General features: G+C 42.2%; 1 protein-coding gene across 2 annotated transcripts; it reads left to right on the forward strand.

The window, feature by feature from the left end:
- The first annotated feature begins 922 nt into the window (after positions 1-922).
- On the forward strand, positions 923-13,572 carry clic5b (chloride intracellular channel 5b). 2 transcript variants are annotated; one of them, XM_028953474.1, is made up of 6 exons: positions 923-1,599; positions 10,235-10,344; positions 10,715-10,840; positions 11,028-11,134; positions 11,714-11,895; positions 13,252-13,572. In XM_028953474.1, the coding sequence occupies exons 1-6, from the start codon at positions 1,003-1,005 to the stop codon at positions 13,414-13,416; spliced, it is 1,287 nt and encodes a 428-aa protein (XP_028809307.1). In that variant the 5' UTR covers positions 923-1,002; the 3' UTR covers positions 13,417-13,572. The 2 variants fall into 2 exon arrangements, with proteins under 2 accessions (XP_028809307.1, XP_028809308.1); XM_028953475.1 differs by lacking the exon at positions 923-1,599 and adding an exon at positions 4,908-5,156.
- The last annotated feature ends 8,472 nt before the right edge of the window (positions 13,573-22,044 follow it).

Below are 22,044 nucleotides of genomic sequence, written 5' to 3' on the forward strand. Positions count from 1 at the left end.
GAAATGGAAGGGGCCATGGTCAACCAGTAAGAAAACCCCATGGGCCACGTCATCCTTGCCTGCTCATTGTTTGGTTTGACTTTAGTGTTTCTAGCTTTCCATTCCTACGTACCTTGCCCTACTCTTTGACCCTCATCAGCTCGTATCTCTTCGAATGCGGCCTGACCCACACGCCGTCCCTGACACCGAGATCGTCATCGCCTCTGACAGACAAGCAGCCGATGTGAATGACCCATGCTGCCCACGTCTTCTACAGCCAGCCACCATCACCTATGCCTATGCCACGTTAAACCTGAACACACCATTGCCTGCCCCAGGCATTCACACTGCCCAGCCCAGCAGGGTCATGCACTCAGTACCACAGCGCGACTGCTCTCCCCGAACCAGAACCAGAACCAGTATGTTATTTGATTGGAAATGTAAATGAACACTGATGTCTTTTGGTGCCATAATAATTGTTTTATTATTTAAAATAAAGTACTTCTGTTCCTGTACTTGGGACACTGTTAATAGACAGACTAACCAGTGTAAAGTATAGTAAAATGCTATATGTGGCGTTTGCCACAAGGTTTGGCATATTAAGTGTGGATGATGGGTGCTGCAGGAGGTGCACCAGTAGCTATAGGTGACTGTGAACAACTGAAAGAGGTTTTGTATCTCAAATAATTATTACAACATTAATTATGATCAATCAATAAAACATTCAGCAATCATCATTTATATTATAATAGTCAACAGGGCAACTTGATTTGTTATTTTTTCTAGCTTTTAAAAATTCTATTAAGAATTTTTACCATGATTTTTCATGGTATTTAACATGAGTTCATGGTACTCCAGTAGTTTCCTCCCCTTCGTTTAAACGTCAAACCCCTGTCCAAAGTCCATTCAGTTGCTATCAGCGCAACCTGCCCACCCTCCTCATCAGAAGGTGCAGCAGAGCCAGTCCAGCACCAGTCCAGCCCCTTCACAGCCCGCAGCAAGACTCAGCTCCCACGCCGCACAATGGAGAGCATTTATGAAAACTCAGTCGAGGACAACGTGTACGAGGAACCAACCGACGTCACTGAAATAAAGTATGAGAACGTGGCTCCCACAAAGGAGACAACAAAGGAAGATGAAGTGAAGACGGAGCCAATTTACAGTCATGTTGAAGTTCATGCTGCTCAAGACAAAAACGACCGATCGTCGCCAGACTACATGGACACAAGAGAATCGGGCCAAAACGAGAAAGGCACCGATGCACATTCATCGAGTGACAGTGAGGTGGAACCAAACGAAAAGCGGAAGAAAAAAATTGAAAGTCCTGCTGAAGGAACCACAACTCATCAATCTACAAATGAGGCTGAAGTCACTTCAGTTTCAAGACACTCCTCCACATCCTCGTCGGAACATGGAGACCCGTGTGACGACCTGGCCCATCCAATGCAGATGTGTGAAGACAACGTGGAGGATGGCATGCTCATGGCTTACACAAGACCCGAGATGTCCCCAGAGCCAGAAGAAATCGTGAACTATGGACTCAAAACTGTTGATAACAGCGTTGAGCAAAATAAAAAGCCCTCTGATCCAAACCAGCCTGAAATCTCGCTCTTTGTCAAGGTAAGTTTTATTATCGCTTATTGCTTTATAATAAATTCATTATCATCTCTCATGCATGAGGGAAATTACCTTGGCAATCATGAATAAGTTCACTGAACAACCTATAACCTCTAAGTCTGAAGGTCAGTCAGGTTTCAAGGTAATGATTACGCTGTCTATAACTTATTGACTATCGGCCTAAGTTAGGCACTCTTGCAATTTATGAACCTGAAATATGCAAGACATCATCAAAATGATGTCAATACAATAGTAAAGTTAGCCATTCGTCCTTCAAGTTTAACCGCAATCTCAAATCTCTCTCACGTCACAGAGGGCGGACATGGCGGGGCATGTCATCAGTGATGCATCATCAGCAATTAATGTCTTAATGTCTGATCGGTTACTTAAAACAAGTTTTCAGTGTCAGTGATGTGCATGTCCTATTCTGCAACTGGTGCAACTAACACCAATTAACTAATAATGCAAAATACTACGTACACTACTCTATAACAATGAATTACACACGGTTTTGCAATTGAATTTATTTTACAGCACATGCATCTGTATTTAGCAGAGTAGAGAGGAGCCTTTTAGCCTTCTAATTCCAAGAATTTTGACATTTGCATTGTAGCCTTTTGTGGCCAAACAGTGTGAAATTTACTTTTACATTTCCAGAATTTGAAATATGCTTTTAGCCATTTGCTTTTAGCTTTTATAAGTGCTTTAAGACATGAAGATTTGGTCCACAAGGACCCAATCTGCAATTACCATTAGTTTAATAACTCAGAGGGCAACTTTTATTCATTTTAAATGTGGCTATAAATCAATTGCACTCTAATCAAACTAAATCATGCCTTTTTCAGTGGATAAAACTATAAAACTATGCATTAACATTATATAGCACAAGAGGTGATAGTAGCCTGGTAGGCAACACACTTGCCCATGAACCAGGTTTAAATCCAACCTACTACCATTGTGTCCCTGAGCAAGACACTTGACCCTGAGTGTCTCCAGTGGGACTGTCACTACTGGATGTAACTCACTCTGGATAAGGGCATCTGATGAATGCCATAAATGGAAATAAATGTAGAAGGACGGCATATTGGGATTTTAAGAGCTAAAAAGATTTCCCCAGGTATCCATAAATCGATGCGTTGTTAGTGATGGTGATGGCTCAGAAAGGTGTGTGATGACTTAAGATAAGAAAAGCAGATCAATCTGGCATATCTGTCATGTATTTGTCTCATTTTTATAGCACACCCCAGTTGCAGTCTGCAGTTCTAAGGCGTGCTGGTGCACAGGACCATCTAAGTCCATCTAATCATTAACTTAGATTTGCAGAATCATGGGGAAAAAAAGTGGATGCTGAAAGCAAAGCGGCACCACAAGAAGGAGGGAACGGAAGTATGCAATCCTGTCTGATTTGAAGTGTTTATTCATTAATGAACTCCGAAACGACATTAAGTTTCAAACAGTGCCCATGTTAAGTGACGTGCAGTGATTGGAGCTCTGCTAAGCATTCATAGAAGTTATAAAAATGATGGTCAGACCAAATTTTTTGATGATTCAGATCTTATTCTGATAGCATCTGTCTGCTGCTGACGACAATAATGATTGACATTATTGCAGTGTTATTAAGATAGTCTCATATCATCAGACTTTTCCATAAGCCTTATCTTTTAACAAAGCGATGATTCATAAAACTCAATGGTCACCAGAAGAAAATTCTGGAACCACATGCATTCAGCTGTAGAGTGAATATAATGTAAACTCTCATCAAATCAATCAGTCCACAACAGGAAGCACTTTTTAACCATGGTGTACTACACACCTACAGTGTGTAATCAATTCTGTGACCAACGGATGACCCACTGGGAGATATCTCAGCTGAGGGATACATTCTAAACCTTGACCTTAAATGTCAAAAAGCAGCATATAAAGAATCAAACTGTACTGAAGTATCCCCACACATTGTTCTATGTTCTATTCAGGAGTAGGTTTTTGCTTTTATGTCATATTACATACAAAAACATAACCAATTGATTAAGAAAAAAAACAATTTTTTCACAAAAAAAATAAATAAATGACATATTCTGGCCAAACCCACATAATGAATAATTTAAAGAGGAATCTTGTGCCCCTCCTGGGTTTCCGCCGTTGATCAAATATAACCTGTGTTCGGCTGCCAGTGACGTGCTGTGTGAGTGAACGTCTGCTGAAAAATGCATGGGGCTCATTCCTCCACACAGGGTTTCTGGGACATGACTGCAGTGAGCCTTGCGTTAGCCTGTTCACGATGCCTGTCTGGTGTGCTATGCTCATATCTTAATGCTTGAGCGTTCATTTTTTTATGTTACATTTTACATGTTTTTTAGATGCAATTTTAATAAGAAAAAGTTTATTCAAAGATTGGCAAGTGGTGTCACTGGACAATCAGAAATGCAGGAATATAGACTAACCCAATTTATAACCCAGTTAGGGACTAAACAACTTTTTTCTGATATGCTTTCTTAATGCATATCTATTAATAATACTCATAAATTAATGGTATACATGCAAATGTTCATTTACATAATTCCAATGTAAATGTTGCCAACCTTGTAAAAAATATTAATTAATTCCATTGGCTTCATGTGAAACTGGTGTGTGTATGGTCAGATTTGTCTCCACTCAGTCATGTGACCACTGGCCTCATATTCCACATGCCATCTCCACCCTCTCTGTGGTGCCAGTGTGACCGTGGAAGGTTCCAGATGCTCTGGAAACTGGACGTTCCTGGTGGCATAGACCAACCAGCTATTTTTTTTATATAGTTCTAGTGATCTGAATAAATGAAGCAGTTTTCTGGAATGACACCGTAATCACCCTTTGTAGCTGTAAAACGAATTGTGTTGTGTGGTAGTGTTTCATGTGACATTGCAGCTGTCCCCTCTGAAACCTATGACAGCTACAGTCTGTGTATAAATAGGGCTCACCTGTTCTTTGGTGATCAACTTGTCATCAACAAAATTAAACTGTGCACTTTTTTATTCAAATAAGTACGACCATTCATGAATAAATTATCATTATAATCTGCAGCACAAAAACTCCAGTGAATGCGAAAGCTTCAAAGCCACGCTTGAAGAGCCGAATCCAGTGCCCTGTTGCAGTCGTCCATCATTTCCACAGCAGTGGCTGTGGTGATTATTGCATGTGTGGATGGATGGGCAGTCAAGCTCCTCCCCTTGGCAAAGCCTGACACCCAGTCCCTCTCCCTGTCAGTGGGAACTAGATCCGGCTCTCGTTTGGGCTTGCTTTAACATCGCACGGGCCAGCTCCCCCTGCATAATACAGATAGTTGGTGGGAGGGGGGGGGGGGGAGAGGTGTGAAGAATATTTATGGGCAAGAACTTTGAGCATATAGGCCTGAATCAGAGAGGGTCGTATCCTCAGCTGACCCTTACGGAGATGTAGACTCTGGACATCACACCGATGGACTCGTCTTAGTTGTTCGCGCGGAAGGTTGAGTTAGAGAGACAATGGCTGACCCAACCTCCACAAGCGTGGGGAGGGATCCAGACATTGAGCTGTTTGTCAAGGTAAGAGGCTCTTCGCATCTTGTGGTAGATGTCATGGAATGCTCACAACTCAAATATAAAAACCGAGCACAAGAATTTACAGTGCGCATCGCGTCGCAGTGGCTTGGACCTTTTTTATTGTGTCTGTAAAGCCCGCGTAACACAATAGTTGAGATAGAGTTACCGCTGCACCTTGTACTTGGATTGAAAGAGGATTTTGTGAGCGTGATACCTGTAGTTTATGTGTCCATCACGTTTTTTGAATATGATTTGATGTAAAAGTTGATGTCAGGTGTTTGGTGTTGAGGGCCCTTTACGCTGATCTGAGACCAGTCTCCCTTATTTTAGCCGAATTTCTCTCTTGGTTATGGAAAGCAGTGCTTATGGGCAGATATGGAAATGAACATGGATGCAGGGTGTGGGTCTGTGGGTTCCCCTGAGGTTTCTGCAGGTGATTTCGGGATGTGCTGAGGCTGTTGAAAGCAAGCCTCATTGTCACCTATGAACGATGTGCTGCCGTCCACATAATTTCACCCTCCCTGCACTCATTAATTAAACTCATTACACTCCCTATAGGAGCATGGCAATTCATTATTTTTAGAGGCCTTGTTTTCCCTATGTAACGATCCTCCGCGGTGGCCAGCATGAGCTGCACCCAGTGCCCCGCCCCTCCTGTTATCCCTCCTTTAAACGTGAAACTGCACCAGGGTTCCCGGGTCCGGTCTGGCATTCTGTCCGCCACTGTGTAGCCACGCATGCACATCTTATAAGAGAGTCGTGTGTTTGGTCAGTGGGGCGGACTCTGGAGTCGGTATGTGTACTGTAAGTTGGAGTTTTCACATACTGTGAGTGTGTGTGTTCCCCGTGTGAATGAGATTTTCCTTTGCCTGTTTCCTCATTCCTTTTTCCAAAGCAGATTCCTATATGTTTGTTTGTCCTGTATTTCAATAAAACGTTTTTTGTTAAAGAACCTGCACCTGGGTCCTCCCCTTCCTTGGTATTGTGACACCCAATTATGTTAGGGCTTGATCCTTACCATGTAATTTTGAAGTAAAGCCTCATAAATGTGTTAGAATTATACAGTACAGGCCAAAAGTTTGGACACACCTTCTCATTCAATGTGTTTTCTTTATTTTCGGAACCATTTACATTGGTAGATTCTCGCTGAAGGCATCAAAACTATGAATGAACACATGTAGAGTTGTGTACTTAACAAAAAGTGGAGACCTGGCCTCCACAGTCACCGGACCTGAACCCAATCCAGATGGTTTGGGGTGAGCTGGACTGCAGAGTGAAGGCACTCTGGTATTGAACTCCTTCAAGACTGTTGGAAAAGCATTTCAGGTGACGACCTCTTGAAGCTCATCGAGAGAATGCCAAGAGTGTGCAAAGCAGTAATCAGAGCAAAGAAACTAGAATATAAAACATGTTTTCAGTTATTTCACCTTTTTTTTGTTAAGTACATAACTCCACATGTGTTCATTCATAGTTTTGATGCCTTCAATGAGAATCTACCAACGTAAATGGTCATGAAAATAAAGCAAACACATTGAATGAGAAGGTGTGTCCAAACTTTTGGCCTGTACTTTTGTATTTTAGGCATCAACAACATTTTGCTTATAACTATTGAGATGAGAGTGGTATTAGCCTAGTGGGTAACACACTCGCCTATGAAGCAGAAGACCCAGGTTCAAACCCCACTTACTACCATTGAGTCCCTGAGCAAGACATTTAACCTTGAGTGTCACAGGGGGGACTGTCCCTGTCACTACTGATCATAGGTTGCTTTGGATAAGGACGTCTGTACTAAGTGCTGTGCTACATATTGAGCATATGGCTTGGTCACTAGTGTAAAGTCGAAGGCATCCATTTACATCATTTACATTTACGGCATTTATCAGACGCCCTTATCCAGAGCGACTTACAATCAGTAGTTTCAGGGGACAGTCCCCCCCTGGAGCAACTTAGGGTTAAGTGTCATGCTCAGGGACACAATGGTAGTAAGCGGGATTTGAACTACCACCCCCCATCCTCGGGATATGCATAAAGTTAGATAAAACAAGATAGAACTGCTTTATAGTTTTCTATAACAATAGACAATTACCACCTTTTTTGTTTGTGTGTAATTATTTCTGAAATGGGACAAGCCATGCTGATTGCCACAAGCTACATTGTCGTTCTGGACACCCTAAACCAGCACATGTACCTCACTTGAGGACATATAACCTATTTAAAGATAGTGATTCTTTCATTATATAGACACATGAGACTGAACATAGGTTTACTGTGTCATTTAAATGTACGCTACGGAGTATATGTATTTAGGGTCCTGTTGTTCTCTGAATTTTTTTTTTGTTCTGGCCATGGGGATTGGCAGTGTTGTGAAATTGTAACCTTCATTAATACGTGATTCAATTTCATCGCAGTTTGGATTGCAACGTATATCCATTTATATGATTAACTAAGCCTGTCTAGAGGGTGTTTCAGCTTTTTTCAAATAAAGATATAGCCTGTGATGACAAGTCGTACCAACCACTTAAGGGGCTGACCAAAATCTATAGGGCCAAAGGCCAATGAACCCTCTAATAGAAGCATCATGCATAATTGAAAGGCAGCAGTGGCTCCTGGGGTAAGTTTTCCATAGCTGGTGTACTGCTTCTATTTTCAGAAACCTGATCCGGTACCATAGCACTAGTGTGATTGTAAATGCGTTTAACGTGTTACCTAGTTCTTGTTTTTCACACGACCAACATTACAGCAGCTCCAGCAGGAACGTGACATATTGAAGAGATGAGTTAATGATTACATGTACTGTAAAACTCTAAACTGTAAAAGAATTACTAATTATTTATGTGATAAATATGGCCATAAACATGACCTAGATTATTTGTTAGTGTACTGTGCATGTCAGTTATTTGCCTAGGTTGAAGTGATTTGGTGTAAATTTGATTTGTTATCTTCTTTAAATGTCACCAGTTATGGCACATTTTAATGCTAATTCAGCTTGATTATGTTCTGCACACATGTATAAACAGTTGTAGGTCAACTAACAGGTCAACTGGTTTAGCCACCTAATCTGTTGGCAATGCTGGTACCTGTTTTACACTGGACTTTTCTGCCACAGCCAGCAAAACCAGTGCGTTTATTTGCAATTCCAGATAGTTTTTACCAAGGATCAATTTATGATGGTCAATGTGCTAACCTGACAAGCTTAACTGGTCAAACCACCTAAGAAGAGATAAAATAGTTAATTACCTTAGTTCTCAAAATGGGGTACTGGCCAGGAGATTCTCAGATTATTGTGTAAATCTCATGGCTGCTGTGTATTTAAATGCAGTGTTTTTAATATCCTCACACTGTGTCAAACACTATGGCTGTCACTGGCTCCGTCACCTCTCCTGGCGGCAGGGTATGAAGAGCGGGAGGCAGGACTCTCAAGCATTCACTTGGCACTGACCGCTTCTTTACACCTGCCACTGGCAGGTGGCGCCGTGGTGCTGGTATGGGAGGTAGGGGGCTGGGTGCGTTTCTGCAGGTGGTTGGGGGTGTGTGTTGGAGGGTGGCAGCAGCGGGCAGCTCCATCAGCATGCTTGTAGATGGTGCGTGGAGCTGGTACCGGTGGCTGCCTGGGAGAACGGGTGCTCCTTGCAGCTGATGGGGGCGCTGCTGCTGCGCTACTGACCTGCTGTGGAACGCCTGGGCAGAGGGGTGTGGAGTCGAGGACCGGAACTGGAGGGATGAGTTCCCAGTGAGGCAGGCTCAACAGTGCATTTGCTGGTTGGCGACTCCCCATCGCCAAGTTCCACCAGCTTCCCCTAGCGTTGCTTTCTTCCTCCTCCTCACTGCTCACCTCTTCACACACCCGGAAGTGGTGGGAAATGACGCAGGAAGTGCGCCGTTCACCCACCAGTCAGCCTTGTCTTCACTGACGCCTTCTGGGTCTGCATTCTCCCAGTACACTTGGGCGTTGGCGAGGACATGCAGAGGTCCACGCTGGTCAGCGTGTACACAGTGGGGTGCGCGAACCTCATGGCGTCATCCCATGCATCTCCATTGCTGCTGATCTCGTCCTCCTGGCTGTCCCTCCAACCACTCACCCACAGAAAACCCCACTAGGATCACCGCGTAACCTTGTCGCAGAATGCCCCGACCCAACAGCCAGTCCTCCAGCAAACCTTGCTGCCACCCACACTCAATGCTCTTGTCCATTGTCTTCTCCATTGGAAATAACAAAGGAAAACGGCAATAGGGCCAAAACAAACAAAAACGAGCAACATGGCTCAGGCGTGTGGCGATTGCCAGGAAACTGAAAAAGCACAAAAGGCGAACTGCCAGTGCACATCAGAGTCCACGTTAATGCAGCAGCGTCAGTCTTTATAACCGGGCTCTATCCATGGACACCTAATCAGAGGCACCCGTCCATGATTAGAGCCCTGCTGTCAGGCTGAGTGGTGCATGCTGTGGCCCCGGCTGCACCCAACACTTTACTATGACAGGCAGGAGAAAATATTACCTGCCTCCTAGTCAAATAGAATTATCCTACTCTTTTTAATGTTGTCAAAATGGTGATACATGGAGAGCTAAATGTTTTTGGTGGAGGTAGGTATTGTGAAAAGTTCGAAAGCCACTGATCTAGCAGCAGATGCTCTCTTTCCCATTTAAATATTATATTAACATATATTTCTAAATTACGCATATATGTTCATGGCACAGAAGCATGAAGCAACGCAAATATGTGGTATTATAGTTATTGGTAGCTTGCCGTAGATCAGAGAAGAAATGATGGCAGTCAAGGAGAACATGTGGACAACTTGATTGACATAAGAGTGGGAAAATATACATTTTCCTTCTGGGTACTTTCCGATGTTTTTGTTCCTCCTTTTGTGTTATTCCATTGCAATTGTGACCAGTAATGTGTTTTCCTCTTAGGGTTTTACAATTGACATAACATAAGGACTGTGCCTTGGGAGGGAGCATCTGCAGGGTCCGATATAAAAAAAAAGAAACAGTTATCTGGTCTGTTTGATGTGTTCGTGTTTAAGTTCTAGTTCAGTGGGGATTTAGAGACACATTTGTATGTTGTGCATGTTGTTATTTAGGCCGGGAGCGATGGAGAAAGCATTGGCAACTGCCCCTTTTCCCAGCGAATCTTCATGATTCTTTGGCTCAAGGGTGTGGTCTTCAACGTCACCACTGTTGACCTGAAGAGGTGAGTGTGAGCATGCTCTGCTCTAACTGAGGTTAGGGTGCCCATTTAAAGTGTAATGACCACATTAGTTCAGAGAAGAACAACATTAAACATGTACAGATATGAGTGTGCTTTACATTTACATTGACATATTCAAAAAGTTAACTATTCTAAAAAACACTATTTTGCTTGTATAAATACATATAGTATATGGGACCATGCAGAGAAGATTATGAGAAAAACCTGAAATAAAAAAAAAACTCTTTCTACATATGCTTTTAATTTCGACCTCAAATGTGTGCTCAGTCACATAAAATATACAGTACTGTATATTGCATCAGTTTCTGTAACAGTAATATTAATAATAATAGTACTATTTTGCTTTGGACAGGAAGCCAGCAGATCTTCATAACTTGGCTCCAGGCACTCATCCTCCCTTCCTCACCTTCAATGGAGAGGTCCGGACCGACATCAACAAGATCGAGGAGTTCCTGGAGGAAGCACTGGCACCCCCAAAGTGCGTCATCTGCATCTTTAATAGAGTTTCAGTGACATTGTATATGTATTGTAAATGTTATATCAGGCCATTGCATATATTACGCCAGCTTTCATATTTTTATAAATATTAGACAACAGCTGAACCTTAACACCCCAGAACACCCCAGGTTGGGGCCACAGTAAATGTCAGGGGCATTTTTTCCCAGGTATCCAAAATTGGCTGCAAAGCACAGGGAATCCAACATGGCAGGGAATGACATTTTTGCAAAGTTCTCCGCTTACATCAAGAACACAAGGACAGAGGGCAACCCAGGTAGGTTTGTCACACTCGACCATTATCCCTCATGCATTGTTTTATTAATCAAATCTTAAAGTTCAACAAGCAGGGTGAGACTGATCAGCTATTGATAATCAGGATTGCCTATGATGATGAACAACTAATGAAAAAATAAAAATGCATGCCCTAACGTTACTTATTGGTCTTTGTGGTCATATAAAGATAATAACATCCTTTAGATCAAATAAATCTAAAATTAAATTAAAACATTATATTTGGCGCCATCTATCAGTGTTGTTTGTCTAGACGTGAATGAAGATGAAATTTTATTTGAAAATTTCTGTATTGTATTATTTATAATTTTGTAATGCGTATAAGAGCATATATTGCATCACAGTCTTCTGCACCCACAGTATTTCATTTCATTCGTATGTTCACACTTATGCACTTATTGCCAGTATAGACATTTTCAGCATATAAATAACTTAAGGAATGTCAATAAGAATGCATGGAAAAAGGATGATGGGAAAGCTTTATCGGCATAACGTGTTATTTATGGATGTTATGATCTTGAAAAGGCATTTATTTGATGATGCTCTCTGCTGTCTATTGCAGGTCTAGAAAAAGTCTTGACCAAGGCTCTGAAGAAGCTAGATGAGTACCTCAACAGCCCTCTTCCAGACGAGATTGATGCAGACAGCATGGAGGAGGAAAAGAGCTCCACCCGAAGGTTCCTGGATGGGAGTGAGCTGACCCTAGCAGACTGCAACCTGCTGCCCAAACTCCATATAGTAAAGGTAGAGCAGTGCCCAGGTCCTTCACATCAGATCTGACCTCTCAAAATTAATTGTTTGTCATGTGGGTTATTTCAAGTCTGGACAAGTTTTTCCATCCCATTCAATGCACCCGTTATTACTAAATGCCAATCACAAAAATCACAAAAACTCCTTTTTAGAGTGGCAGTGTGCAATGTCCTACTGAAAGAAGCTGTGACCAGTCATCTTTAGTTAGGTGGAACGTGTCAAGATAACATCCAAATTAATACTGGACAAACATAATATTACCTAGAGCATCGCTGTAGGATCCCTGTGGGATAATGTCACACTGGGTAGCCTTAATGTGATGGCCTAACTTCCCAAAGAACTTTATTAAGTACAATAACAATTAATGTTATTTACTTTTTTAATATTGCTGTTTCATAAAACCTTGTTTACCCCTAATATATTTTTAAATAAACATTTTTATGGCAGGTATAATTTTGGCTTGAATAAAACCTTTATTGTTTATAGCTCTGGCTAGTTTCACTCGAACAGACACACACCCCCATGCGCAGATAAAGGTTATCGTGGCAATAATTCATGTGCCATAAAACCCACACAAAAACAGTGGCATCAGTCATCCAGCTGTCACTGCTGATGTAGCAAAGCCTCTTATAAACCTAAGTGTTGGTGGCCATGACAGGTCATGCATGCATTGTTAATCCTGCTCAGTGAAATGTTTAAACGAGACAGCCCTTTGCCTCCATCTAGTGGATACAAGCTTATCATGCTTGTCAGTTGAAGCATAGGTCCCAGTAGACAACCCACAATGACATTGACTTACCTAGGATCTAGGATTAACTTGATATCAGGAAATTATATATGTTATATTAAATATATTACATTTATTAAATATATTACATTTAAATATATTAAATTATATATGTAATGATATGTTATTATGATATGAGATCAAACCCAAACACAACATAACATACATTATATTATATTATATTACAATATATTATATTATATAATTTTAAGTATCTGCAGATACATCCTTATATGGACACATTCCATCTTCATCTAATACCTGACTGATTCACTTGTCTGCCAAAACAATTAACCAAAAAATAAAAAAGAGGAAAGGTAATACATTTTTTATCTATCCCATTCACAGCTTCTCTTTATTCAGTAAATGCATTTTATTCATTCCCATCGAGGCTGTGGATTAAATACATAATGCTGCATCCTGCCACTAGATAGCCCAGCCCGCCTAGTCCTGTTCGTATTCATATATACAACCCCTCACTAGCTCACTGTCCACCGCTGCCTGCAGTCATATACAGTGTTCATGGGCTCCTGATCTCCACTCCTTTTTATTACCGTCTTCAGGTCGTGGCAAAGAAATACCGAAACTACAACATCCCCCAGGAGATGACTGGCGTGTGGCGCTACCTGAACAGTGCCTACAGCCGTGATGAGTTCATCAACACCTGCCCTGCCGACACGGAGATTGAGATAGCCTACCAGGACGTGGCCAAGCGGCTGGCCAAGTAAATGCGCTTCCTCTGGGCTGGAGCCTGGAGTGGGAGCTGTCAATGATCCACACCTCTGTCCTACACTGGTTAATGATTGAGAAGTTTTCTGTGTGCAAGATTGAACTTTGCAAGTCACTTTTGTTCCTCTTATAAAATGTGACCCTTCGAACCTCCACCTTGTCTTCCCTTTCACAGATTTCTCCACGGTGAACGGTTTAACTAGTGGGATGAAAAAAAGCCTTTAATTCAAATCATCAGTGTTTCATCAAATTGCGAGTTTGAAGGGCTGAGCCCAGTTTCTTTCTTTTCACTTTAAAAGAAAACACAGCCAAATGTTATTTTCTGCAAAAGGGGCATGATGACCACTTTCCACTATTTATTTCTATTTCCAGGTCCGCTTTCGCTGTTGCCGGGCAGTTAAAGAGTATAGTGTGTGTAGTGTGGCCATTTCAACCTTTATTGAATGGCACTAGATTTATTACTGATTTAAAATTGATAATACTTTCGCTCTATATAACATGAGGGCTTTTAGTTGGCATCGACAGTACATATATTTATGTTTTCATTTATGATGGTTTCCTTTAGAAAATGAAAGTGGTGACTAAACTAACAGATCTTTTTCAATGACGTGTAATTTCATACCGAAGCCCAGAACAAGTCTTTTGCCTGGAAGTTTGTTAAACTATATCTAGAGAAATGTGCAGGCTGAACAAGTTTTGCCTTGGAATTGGCCAATGTTAATAAGTAAACTTACAGTTGCATAGATATGAATGTCTTTAAATATATGTTTTTGAACTGTTCCTTTTCCGGAGTAGAATCATGAAAAAAACGCATCTACAATAATTTTTTCTAAATTCTCACCATCTCAAAAAAATTACATATATTCTTAAAAATATACATGCACCAAAACAAATGTCTGGTTTAATGTTCCTTACCATGACATCTATGTCCATGACGAGCTGAAAGTGACATAAGCTTCGTATTGTAAATTAAAAATATTCACCTCCTCTGCTCAACATGTAAAAGAAGAGAAACAATGGCGTGTATGATCATTCCCCGTTGCCCACCACATGTTTTTCATTTGGAAATTCACATGCAATTGATTGATAAGTGATTATTGTATATTAGATTGAGCTCTAACTGCTTGTTCTCTATTGTAAGATCAAAGGCATCCTCGGAATTTACATTTCTGAACTGTTAAAGGTAGACATCTGTGTCATCTCCGTCTGTATCAGGAAGAAGAAAAACTGCCATTTTTGTATACAGTTTTACAATATCATGCAGAATGAGGAAGTAGCATTCATGCTACTTCCTCATTCTGCATGATTTAAACATCATTAACGCTCATGTGGACGCCTTTGACCGTACTCTTCTGAACAAGCCTCACGCTTGGCCCTGCGCTTAGTGTTAGTTTGAAAATAGTGACCAATGCTTCTATGATGTGAAGGTCTTGTTGCCCTCAGGAGGATGCTCTGGTGAACAAATACCAAACAGGTGCATTACCATAAGCACTTTGCATGACATTCTTTTAATCCTGTCGATTCATTGCTTAAATGAGAGTATTTCTGTCTATTGAAATTATTTATTTTTTAAAATGATGCATCCTTTTTGTTGCAAAACTGTGCAAAGAAAAGTGGGCTCTGTAGTGTCTTCTCCTTACTGCTCCGTAGCCTCCTTGTTGGGAAGGTGCACTGTACTAGATCCATGATTGGTCAACATGAACCAAAATGCTCTTGTGGTTTGATCTGTGGTGACAGCGTGGCGCCAGGCAGGCACCATCCTGCGCGAACCACTGCGAATAAAATAATATTTTCACAAGGTGATGTGCATTATTTTCCCCCTTTAGCAGTTTTTCAAGCTTTAACAAGAAGACATATGTCGGTGCATTATCCTATCGTGGAAGTAGATAAACACAGACATGACCCTGAGAGCGTCTTGAGTTAGTGCTACCTCTTCGCCATCCATCACGCGCAGTGTAACAGGCTTGCGCCGCTGTCCACATCCCCATGAGAGGGGTAGCTGCTAAAAGATTTAAACACAGCTTTGGAAGCCAAGGATCAAAAGCGAACCCTCTTCCCTGGTCTCTCATTAGGGCGGAAAAACCTAAAGCAGCCATCCAATCCGCCTCTCCTTTTTTTTTTTTCCTGAAAAGAGACACACTTAAAAGATCTGGGCCTGTCAGATTTACAATAGGGGACGATGGGTATTTACCCAAAAAAGGCGCCTTCCAGAAATAACAGTTGAACAAAATAAATGGAGTCTGCCATATTTTTCCACACACGTAAGAAAATACGAGGCGAGACCTGCGCCGCGCTGTTTCACAATCAAACTGGTTCCCAAACATCGGCGTCCTTGGATCCGGTCGGCCACAGCCAACCTTCTTAAAACAGGATAATATACAGCGGGGCATTAACGTCAAACACGTCTCACGCGGGCCAGTGCTGGTAACTTTAATCTGTTTTTACAGACTCTGCTGGTTCGAGAGCCTTTCACTCCCATTTGCAGTGTTGAAAAAAGCCATTAAAGGAGCACATAACTTTGACTAATGGGGGCCACCGGCCTGCAGTAGGCAGCACCCTACTGTAAAGGCTCTGCCTGCCACAGCATGGGCCATTTCTCCGGTCATCATGTCAGTTCGCGTCAGTGTTGGCGCACGCTTGACTCGCACGGTAGTGCATGTGTGTGTTTTTTTAGGGAGTGCGTGTGTGTCTTTTGCTGTTTGTTCTTCGATCCGTATGATCCCTTTTTATAATGCAAAAACAGATAAATGCCATGTACTACACTAGAACTGAACACTGGCCTCAAAGAGGATTTTTTTTTTACTTCCAGCAGACTGAACATGACAATTAAGATAAAACCGCAACAGCAGACAAAATGACACACACTTTTGTCAAATTACAATTTTTGCTCTGAATGTGCTTTAACCTGAATGGAAGAAACACAGCTTTTTGAAATTCCATTTCTACTGAGCTTCAAACCTTACCTTGAAAAAAAAAGAGTAAATGGCTCCTTTTTAATGTGTACAGGGTAAAAAAAAAACCCACAACTTTCTACCCGTGCAGCTGAATTCAGGGTAAACTGTCACTGAGAAAGGATGATAAATTGGCCGCAGACTTCGAGTATTAAGAATGGGGTCAGTGGTGACGGGCAAGAGAGACTTTTGCTCTTTTCAAGACAGAAGGTGGTGCTGTTCTCTGCAACAAATCTGACGATCAGTGCAGTTTCGCCATATTTCATTTCAAAAGACAAGAGGAAAAGACTGACAGAGACACTATCCTGCTTTGTGACTTGAAAACAGGATATGCTTTTATTAAGACAAAGTACATGGCAGAAGGTTCCAGGTTCTCCACACAGGAAGAAAATATCGGATTCTCCCTGCACCACCGTATGGAAACTGGCCTGGGCCGCGCTGTCTGTTATTTGAGTGATCTGCGGTGGGGTTTGATGGGGATTATCAATCCGACGGGCGCACGCCTGCGGCTTGAGCACAAAGCTGACGACATTAACAGACGGAGGTCTGGCGGGAGCGCTGAGCTTTTTGCCAGTTAATGCAGTGTCTGGATGTCAAAAAAATTGGCTGGCTCTGAAAAGCATAAAATGGCCTCCTTCACCTGTTGCCTTCACCCGTGTATCAGTCACACTTTCAGATTTCTACTTCAGGTCATGTCATCCAGTGGGACCTCATCTTCATAGTCAAGAAAGATCAAAATAAATGTGTAACATTTTACAGAACATTTGAACTATTTACATCATAACAGCTCAACAAACTGATCGCATTTCATATTTCCCCATATATTTGTAGATAGCATAGATTCATACAATCATATAAGACACAAAAGAGAATTCGTGTCTTGAACTCATAACAGGTCTGAAATCTTGGGGAACCTTTCATTATCAGTTCATTTTGAGAATGTTGCGGTATGGAACCCGGGAGCACACATTCAGACCTTAACTCTCTCAATCCACCGAGTACTCCACCTGGTTCCAACATCGGCAGATGTCCAGGAGACTGGGTAGGTGAGGCGAGGAGGCAGAGGCCAAGGAGGGGTAAGAACCAGGGCAACATGTGCGCCTTGCGCAAGATGTGGAACACTGGACAGACCGTCAGAGACCAGGCCATGAGGTTAATGCGTCTCGTGACTCAGAACGGGTCAAGGTTCAAGTTTCTTGGACTCCGAGTGCCTGGGTAAGCCACATGTGGAAACTCATACATGGTTCCCGGGATGGAACACGAAGCGCATGGTCCTGATGGACCAGTGTCCCATTGGCCCAGAGTTGTCGCAGATGAAGATTTACTGCTGGAATGTGGCCTTCAGCAGTGTCTTTGGGGTTCCACACAGGTTGGTGTCCCATCGCTGCATCGAATGGTGAGAGCTCCGTGGCCGTGGAGCAGTGCAGGATTCTGTGTGAAGGATGGTACGGACATGGTTTTATGTGGGTTTGTAGACCTGATGAGAAGTCACTCATGTCACTGAGGTACAAAAAAAAGCTGCAGGACAGTAGGAGAGGCCAAACAGCTCGATCAGGTATTAAGGTGGTGAAGCTGGTCTGCAGACAAGGTGGTAAGCATTGCGCAGATCCAGTTTGGTGAAAATTGTAGGCCTCAGGCCCCTGTCTTTCTTCTTCACAAAAAAAGATGTGGCCGGGCAAATTATTCCACTGGCAAGGGATAAAGTTATGAACAGAACAGCATGGCTTGCTGTTCTGGCAGTGAGAGGGCGTAGAGGGGTCCAGGGAGCCAGGGAGGAGGTCTATCGCCAGGTTGTACAACCTGTGAGGTGGTAGCTCTGTGGCCCTGTCCTTATCAAAGACTGCCATGAGGTCACTGTAACAATCTGAATCCCCTTGGGGGACCATGGGCATGGCTTTGGTTGGTCATAGGTGTTTCTTGGTGGGTCATGGAGGCGATTTTGTGGTTGTTACCGGGCATCATGGTGGGCGGAGCACTGGTTTCCCCAATAGAGGGAGGTGCTGGTGGACAACTGTATCTGGGGCTGATGGAGGGTCAGCCAAGGGTACCCCAGTACAAGAGGATGATAGGGGTCATGGTGAGATACAGCACCACAGTCTCCTCATTGTTGTTGCCGATGTGTAATCAGAGTGGCTGGGACTGGAAATGGACATGTCCCGAACCAAGGGGTTGTCCATCCAATCCCATAACCAATCTAGGTGAATCACAGCACGTGGTTGGGAGCTGGAGGTGGGTGGCCAGATCAAATCTAAATGATTCATGGCCTACCCAGAATCCACCAGAACCCATCCCTGGTCACATTCTGTGCATGTGCTGTGTTGAACAGTCAATGTTAAATAATGTTCAAATTAGGTATAAAATTGTTTCCAGTTCAAACTAGTTAAAATGTCTACATAAGTGTATTTAAATGCCAGTCATAATGGTAAGAGGGACAAATATTTTTGGCAGTGGTAATCCCTTTCCCCTGTCTTGGGAATCTCAGACTGTCATATCAATGTCACCATCGAATGTAGCAAATAGGCTAATAAACACCACCAATAATATAAAATAGGCCAATCAAATAACCTAAAAACCTAAAAGACTTTTGCTCAAATGAAGCATAAAATCAATGGTTTTAGATCACACAGACACTAAAACAAGTGTCAAGGGTCAGTTTGATGAAAAAAAACTAAACTGAAATGCACTGCTAACATGGTTAGCTATAGCCATGGCTGAATTTGTGAATGGACTGCATGACTGGAGGTGTTAAACATCATATTCTGGAAATAAGGCTTTATAAAAATTAGGTCTTAATAGTTGCAATTAATGTAGAAACATTTGATGAATTACTATACATGGATGATTTTATGCAGCTACATTTTGTTTACATTTACATTTACAGCATTTATCAGACGCCCTTATCCAGAGCGACTTACAATCAGTAGTTACAGGGACAGTCCCCCCCCTGGAGCAACTTAGGGTTAAGTGTTTTGCTCAGGGACACAATGGTAGTAAGCGGGATTTGAACCTGGGTCTTCTGCTTCATAGGCGAGTGTGTTACCCACTCGGCTACTACCACCCTGTACGAATATGAAATTCATCCTAGCCAGAGACAATCCCTACATAAAGATGGAGATGGACAGTGAACGAGTTTCAGGCCCAATTCAGATGACGCATAGTTTGTGCCTGCACCACCCTAGGTGAGTCCTGGGATGGGCTCTGGCAGCCACCACCCTGATTAGGAATAAGCGGTGATGGAAAGTGACATGGCTACACGGCTGCCACAGTAAAGCCCCGGGAGCAACACGCCTTTTTTTTTTTTACAGATGAGTCTGAGTGGAAATCAGGCGTAATCAGATGAAAATATTTTGATGCATACAGTACCATGTGACACCTGGTTCACTGTGTTTTGGGGTTTAGAATTGTACTCCAATTTAATGAATTGCAAAATGTGTGATTAATTCAATATTTTTATCGACTAACAGAGCTACTTTTAAATGCGGCGTGAATCTAACATAAGGTTAAATGTGTGTTTTACAAAATGTAAAAGAAAAAAAGTGTATATTCTTTTTGAGGGTGCAGTGTGAACACAGGGAACGGTGTACGAGGAAGACAGCTACAACTGTTTTCCGACACAACACGTTGCTTTAGGATAGAATTAGGGTGATTTAGTTCCACTTTCTGTCTCCTGTATTTGCTTTCTGTACCCTCATTTACACCCAGCCTGCCATGTCTGGACTTAAGCGTCATCAGCAAAATAAAAGGGCCCCCTCATGTCTAAGTCCATCAACAAAATAAAGTTTTTTTTTTTTTTTAATTCAGATTGTAAATCACTTCTCGTCTCTCCTGGGAATCAAGAAGGTTTAACTTTCCAGTCGTAATGCATGAAATCTGTCATTGATATAGCAACATATGTAGAGATGTTTTGCAGGAGGAGTTGTTTAAACCAGGAGCAGACCCGGGGCAGCGGTGAAAACAAGCTGGCAAGGAAACTGGCACCCCGGCGAAACAGACATTCCTGCCCACTGATTGTACGCCATTCATCAAAAATGGAAGAAACCAAGTACTTGAAGGATTAACAGTTAACTAGACCCCAATTAGCACTTGAAGCTAAATTGCAGCTATCTATTTGACGAGTTGGTAGATGGTCTATATGGTCAGGTATTTTTGAAGGTACAACCATCCCCTTCACCCCACTGTCCAAATATTTGACATTTTATTGCCTGGCTCGAGCCTATGGAAAAAAGACTGGTTTGCATGAATATTTGGCAGAGAAGCAGACCCCTCTCTCCTCATGTGTTCTGAATTTCAGACGCTCATTGAATTAAGTAGGCTTTTAACAATTTTGGAGGATAACCCGAAACCTTTGGCATCACGCACAGACACAGCAAAAGAGGCCATTGTTTGCTTGGTAACTGTCCACGGTACTGACATTATCTAATCTGTCATCATTCCCCGATAGCGAAACCATGTTGACCCATTCATTTGTAAATGTATGCAAAATCACATATTTTTTTGTTAACACAGTTGAAACTCCATAACATCTCCAAGATGTGTTTGCGTTGTATATCAAAGCTCCATTTAGTTTCTGTACTGATAAAATATTTATTATTCCATAACAAATAGAAGCTGAGTTAAACTTATCAGTCTCTTCATTTTGTGGACTTTAGTGGATGGTAGCAGTATGCATGTGTGTTTTATTTGCCACAAGTGATATTTGCCACAATAGTTTAATTTTGAAGGTGGCATTTAGCCACATTAAATTACGGATCATATTGCAGAGTGTGACAAGAGACCTATTGCTTCATTAAACATCGCAAAAAAATCACTTTCTGTGCTGTTCCCTGTAGCAGGAAAAAGGTGAAAACATAAAGCATACAATGTTTAACATTATTACTATCGGGAAACTCGGGAAAGATGTTGCTTCTCTGTGAGATGCGTGGAAAGGCTGTGGTGGCTGGATAAAAGGTTTAGCACAATTGATGAATTCTCATTAATTGACGTGGCTGTGACAGTTTAAATTTCCACCCCAAATGCCATTCAAGATGAACTTATAAGGCGGCATTAGAGGATCTTATCTGTTCAGCAGTGAATACAGAGTTTGTTGCACTCTGATTCCCTCTGGTTCCTTGCAGGCGCCCCCATCAATTCCAGAAGTTACTGTGGCGGAGATGAAAAATGTAGTTGAACCGCTTCCTACCTCCTAGGGTTGATCTCATTCCACTTTCTCTGCACACTCTCACTGCCCATGCACTGCTCCATTCGTTCACGCTCTACGTTCTGCAATAAGAAATCCATCCCACATCAGTTACCCTCAGATGCGGCCTGTTCTTTAGTCCACTCCAGCTCCACACCAACCACCCGGAGATAAGACTTCAGCTGGGAGAACGCCCCACATGAACGTGTCTAGCACGAGTGTGCAGGGAGTGGACTGAAGGTCACAGTTCACTGCAGTGGCTCACCAGGGGGCGCACATTTAAATGTGACATCAGGAAATATCCTTCCTATAAATATGGACGGGGAAGTAAATGATTGTCATTGTCATTTTTTTGATAGCAAACAATTGTTTTGTCTAATAAAATAACATCCAAGCTCTGTCCATGCACACTTTATATTGTAATTGATTATAAAATATAATACATTATATATTTTTGTCTCCACAGTGGACCAACTAGTCAGGCTGGCCACACAAGGATT

The sequence above is a fragment of the Denticeps clupeoides genome, chromosome 14 (genome assembly GCF_900700375.1).
Source record: "Denticeps clupeoides chromosome 14, fDenClu1.1, whole genome shotgun sequence".
NCBI classification, from domain to species: domain Eukaryota; kingdom Metazoa; phylum Chordata; class Actinopteri; order Clupeiformes; family Denticipitidae; genus Denticeps; species Denticeps clupeoides.